Below are 4,955 nucleotides of genomic sequence, written 5' to 3'. Positions count from 1 at the left end.
CTAGGTATTTATATTCCTCGGCCGTTGTCACAGCAGCATAATTTACGGTATACGTATTCAACCGGAATGAAGGTTTTCTTGTAAATGTGCCATTAACACACTGTTTAACATCCAAAAACTTTTCTGAATCAGCACAGCAGGATGTTATAATATTCGAATAAAACTGCAGGTATACGGAATCACGCTCATTCGCTATAGTCCGGTAAACTACACAGTATTTTTGAACAAAGCTATAGGGCCAATAATAATAACAATGCAAAAACCGATTCATTCAGTTCATAGGATGAAATGTACTACACAGAAGGTGATATGGAACACCATCATTTGCTTTTTTGCAGTCCAAGAATATAAAGTTAACCACTTTAGGCTGGTCTATTGCAGGAGCCAAATCGCCCTTGAACTCAACAATCTGCGTTGAGCAAGAAAATCCTGACAAAATTTCTGTTTGCTAGGATGCTGGCGATTATGTTTAACCAAATGAGTCATATTCCAAGAGTAGCTAAGCTCACCTTCAAACATCAGAACTAAATTAACGGCTAGGCTTCGTCAGTGACAAGGTTTTGTTGTTATCGCAAATTTAAAATAATTTTTTTTAAATAGGCAGTCGTAAAATTCCATGAAGTAATATAAAGTCAAGGGTTTTACGGACAACCGTCTGGTCGGGACGGTACATTTGAGAGAGAAAGAGGGCTCCAAACAAGTAACGAAAAAGAAAAAGAAAAACTTAAAAGACGTTTCGGCTCCCGCACGGGAGCCTTGTTCACAATGAAATTTTTTGCAGAGAAAAACGGCCTTAAGTAGGCTTTAAAACATGACGTAGGCAGCGTGCATACATTGGGTGCAAGGTTCCGATGTTGCGATTGAGGGTGTTAGGCGTTGTCTGTATTATTAGCGATTCTAAATTGAATCTTGCGGTCAAATTCTTCTCCGTAGTGATGATGCGTGCATTTTCCCAGTCTATCTCGTCACCCGACAGCTCCGCATGTTCGGCGAGCGCATTCGACGCCACTTTTTTCGTCTTCACATCATAGCAGTGCTGTTTTAGGCGCTATTGAAAGCACCCCGTCTCGCCTACGTATACAGAGTGGCAGTTTTCACAAGGGACCTCATATATCACTCCGGGATATCTTTTTTTAGGAAGCTTATCCTTTACGTGGGTCAATGTGTGTCGCAGCCTCTTCGATGGCACGTGTGCCACGTGCACATCATAGCTGTGCAGAACACGAGCCAATGCTTCGCTTGTGCCAGGGACATAAGGAATGGCAGCCCACTGCTTTTTAGCGGCACTGGGCATTGTCTGCAGAGCCATGCTTCTTTCCACGGAGGAAACAAAGGCGTCAGGGTAGCCGCAGCCCGACAGGTCCTGATGAACTCTCTTAACGTCGTTCGCCAGGTCTTCTGGCCTTGTGCAAACAGTATGGCTGCGTCGGATCAGCGAAGACACTACAGAGCGCTTGTGTGAGGCGGGTTGAACGGATCTGAAGTGGAGATAACGACCGGTGTGGCTGCTCTTCCGGTACACGTCAAATTGACACGTTTAGACACTGCCGTCTAAAAACGGCAGTTGTCCATTGATCTCTTCTTCAACAGTAAACTCTGTGGCCGCATTCATGCAGTTGAGGTGCGTTGCAAACTGGGATAGCACGTCTCTACGAATTATACAAAAACAGTCATCTACATAACAAAGGAACATTTTAGGGGCCGAAACAAAGGAGGCCAGTGCACAGCGTTCCAGTGACTCCATTGTCAGGTTCGCAGCCGTTACAGACACCGACGCACCCATCGCTGTACCGTGAACTTGTCGGTAGTGCACTTGTTCAAACGTAAAATAAGTGTTCGCTAGGCACAATTGTAAAAGTCTGGCCAGGTCGACAAATTCAATTGGGCACCTCTCCGGTAGAGAAGGGTCCTGGCTAAGAGCATCTTGGCACACCTTCACAGCTAAGTAAGTCGGTACGCACGTGAACAAGGAAATTACGTCGAAGGATACCATAATATCAGAGTCATCGAGACTGATGTGGCGTACCTTTTCAATGAAGTCAGACGAATTTCGGACATGGTAGGGCCTGTGCCGTCTAGCGGAGCAAGCAGCTGGTGAAGGTAGCCCGACAGCTTGTGAAGTGGGGAACGCGTAAAGTCGACGATGGGACGCATGGGAACTCCAGGCTTGTGGATTTTTGGCAGACCGTACAAGGCCGGGGCATATCCATTGTGGCACAGTAGTCGGAAATAAAGACTCTTATGTTTCGGGTCAACTGTATGGAAAACGTCGGCAAGCAGCTTCTGCAGCTCTTGTTGGACCTTAGGGGTTGGGTCCTTGTCAATGCGAGCGTACGTGCTTTTATCTTTTAAAAGGATTTCCATCTTCTCAATGTACGCCGTCGTGTCAAGCAAGACCGTCGCGTTACCCTTGTCCGCAGGCAAAATTGCAATGTCAGCATTTTCGGGAATGTGAAATTTCGCACCAGAACAAGCTTGACCGCCTCGTGCCAGCCCAAACTGGAGCCCGGAAAGACTATGCAAGGACAACTGTGTGCAACCTGTCGTCTTACAGCCCTACTGCCTCCGAGATGAATGTGCTGGGACTGGGGTTGATCTTCAACTCCTCCCCTGAATCGGATGTTAAGAAGATCGTTTGTGCTGCAGAAAGTGCTGTCAGCCGTGTGGATGTGGCACAACGGGACGAGGCTCGTATCCGCGATGTGAGCGTGCTGTCGAAGCTCCGCCCCCACTCGTCCACACCCGCTCTTACTTCAGAGGAGCGGAAGGCTGTGAAGAGCCTACGCGAAAATGCTGACATTGCAATTTTGCCTGCGGACAAGGGTAACGCGACGGTCTTGCTTGACACGACGGCGTACATTCAGAAGATGGAAAACCTTTTAAAAGATAAAAGCACGTACGCTCGCATTGACAAGGACCCAACCCCTAAGGTCCAACAAGAGCTGCAGCAGCTGCTTGCCGACGTTTTCCATACAGTTGACCCGAAGCATAAGAGTCTTTATTTCCGACTACTGTGCCACAATGGATATGCCCCAGCCTTGTACGGTCTGCCAAAAATTCACAAGCCTGGAGTTCCCATGCGTCCCATCGTCGACTTTACGCGTTCCCCACTTCACAAGCTGTCCGGCTACCTTCACCAGCTGCTTGCTCCGCTAGTCGGCACAGGCCCTACCCATGTCCGAAATTCGTCTGACTTCATTGAAAAGGTACGCCACATCAGTATCGATGACTCTGACATTATGGTATCCTTCGACGTAATTTCCTTGTTCACGTGCGTACCGACTTACTTAGCTGTGAAGGTGTGCCAAGATGCTCTTAGCCAGGGCCCTTCTTTACCGGAGAGGTGCCCAATTGAATTGCCCGACCTTTCCAGACTTTTGCAATTGTGCCTAGCGAACACTTATTTTACGTTTGAACACGTGCACTACCGACAAGTTCACGGTACAGCGATGGGTGCGTCGGTGTCTGTAACGGCTGCGAACCTGACAATGGAGTCACTGGAACGCTGTACACTGGCCTCCTTTGTTCCGGTCCCTAAAATTTTGCTTCGTTATGTAGATGACTGTTTTTGTATAATTCGTAGAGATGTGCTATCCCAGTTTACAACGCACCTCAACTGCATGAATGCGACCATACAGTTTACTGTTGAAGAAGAGATCAATGGACAACTGCCGTTTTTAGACGTGCTCGTCAAACGCTCCGGACCCGACCTCGAATTTGACGTGCACCGGAAGAGCAGCCACACCGGTCGTTATCTCCACTTCAGATCCGTTCAACCCGCCTCACACAAGTGCTCTGTAGTGTCTTCTCTGATCCGACGCAGCCATACTGTTTGCACAATGCCAGAAGACGTGGCGAACGACGTTAAGAGAGTACATCAGGACCTGTAGGGCTGCGGCTACCCTGACGCCTTTCTTTCCTTCGTGGAAAGAAGGATGGCTCTGCAGACCACGCCCAGTGCCGCTAAAAAGAAGTGGGCTGCCATTCCTTATGTCCCTGCCACAAGCGAAGCATTGTCTCGTGTTCTGCGCAGCTATGATGTGCACGTGGCACACGTGCCATCGAAGAGGCTGCGACACACATTGATATCCCGGAGTGATATATGAGGTCTCTTGTGGAAACTGCAACTCTGTGTACGTAGGCGAGACGGGCTGGTTTCAAAAGCGCCTAAAACAGCACTGCTATGATGTGAAGACAAAAAAGTGGCGTCGAATGCCCTCGCCGAACATGCGGAGCTGTCGGGTCACGAGATAGACTGGGAAAATTAGCGCATCATCACTACGGAGAAGAATTTGGCAGCAAGATTAAATTTAGAATCGCCAATAATACAGACAACGCCTAACACCCTCAATCGCAACATCAGAACCTTGCACCCAACGTATGCACGCTGCCTACGTCATGTTTTAAAGCCTACTTAAGGCCGTTTTTCTCTGGAATAAATTTCATTGTGAAGAAGGCTCCCGTGCGGGAGCCGAAACGTCTTCTAAGTTTTTCTTTTTCTTTTTCGTTACTTGGTCGGTGCCCTCTTTCTCTCTCAAATGAAGTAACATAGTGCAGGCCACGAAGTTGATCCTACCAATGCAAGAGCGAGTCTCTTCTACGTTTATCACCAACAACATAGTGCAACATTGCTTGTAGCAGTTTAATTGTGAGCAGTTTAATAACTTCCGCTTTTGCTCGCACTTGCCTTTCTTTGGTGGGGAGTCCTTGACATGGTGGGGGTTTAGATCCTGCGTGGTGGCCGCTTGCTCGACGCCCTTGAAGGCCAGTTATTTTGGTGAACCATCTCCATCTCGGATCGGAAATCTCTGCCGGGTCATGTCTCAAATGCTCTCCATTTCTTGAGGGGTGAATAGCCTCGAGCTGATGCGTCGACGAAGCCGGCGGCAGAGGCGTGGTAGCGGTGATGGCTGGCGAGGCTTAGATCACCCGTCGGTGTGGCACAGTCTTCATGT

The 4,955-nt window shown here is 48.4% G+C and overlaps 1 protein-coding gene across 1 annotated transcript; it reads left to right on the top strand.

The window, feature by feature from the left end:
- The first annotated feature begins 2,570 nt into the window (after positions 1-2,570).
- Positions 2,571-4,039, top strand: LOC144164931 (uncharacterized). Its single transcript, XM_077695157.1, has 2 exons — positions 2,571-3,206; positions 4,034-4,039. The coding sequence occupies exons 1-2, from the start codon at positions 2,571-2,573 to the stop codon at positions 4,037-4,039; spliced, it is 642 nt and encodes a 213-aa protein (XP_077551283.1).
- The last annotated feature ends 916 nt before the right edge of the window (positions 4,040-4,955 follow it).

This window comes from Haemaphysalis longicornis, unplaced genomic scaffold (assembly GCF_048455015.1).
Source record: "Haemaphysalis longicornis isolate Haplotype H1 unplaced genomic scaffold, Haemaphysalis longicornis Haplotype H1 scaffold_14, whole genome shotgun sequence".
Taxonomy (NCBI): Eukaryota; Metazoa; Arthropoda; class Arachnida; order Ixodida; family Ixodidae; genus Haemaphysalis; species Haemaphysalis longicornis.
Note: the sequence above shows the minus strand (reverse complement) of the source record. Positions and strands in the feature narration are given on the sequence as shown.

What these genes read in the sequence shown, in the direction of transcription:
- LOC144164931 (XM_077695157.1), top strand. Translation starts at nt 2,571, where the DNA reads ATGAATGTGCTGGGACTGGGGTTGATCTTCAACTCCTCCCCTGAATCG.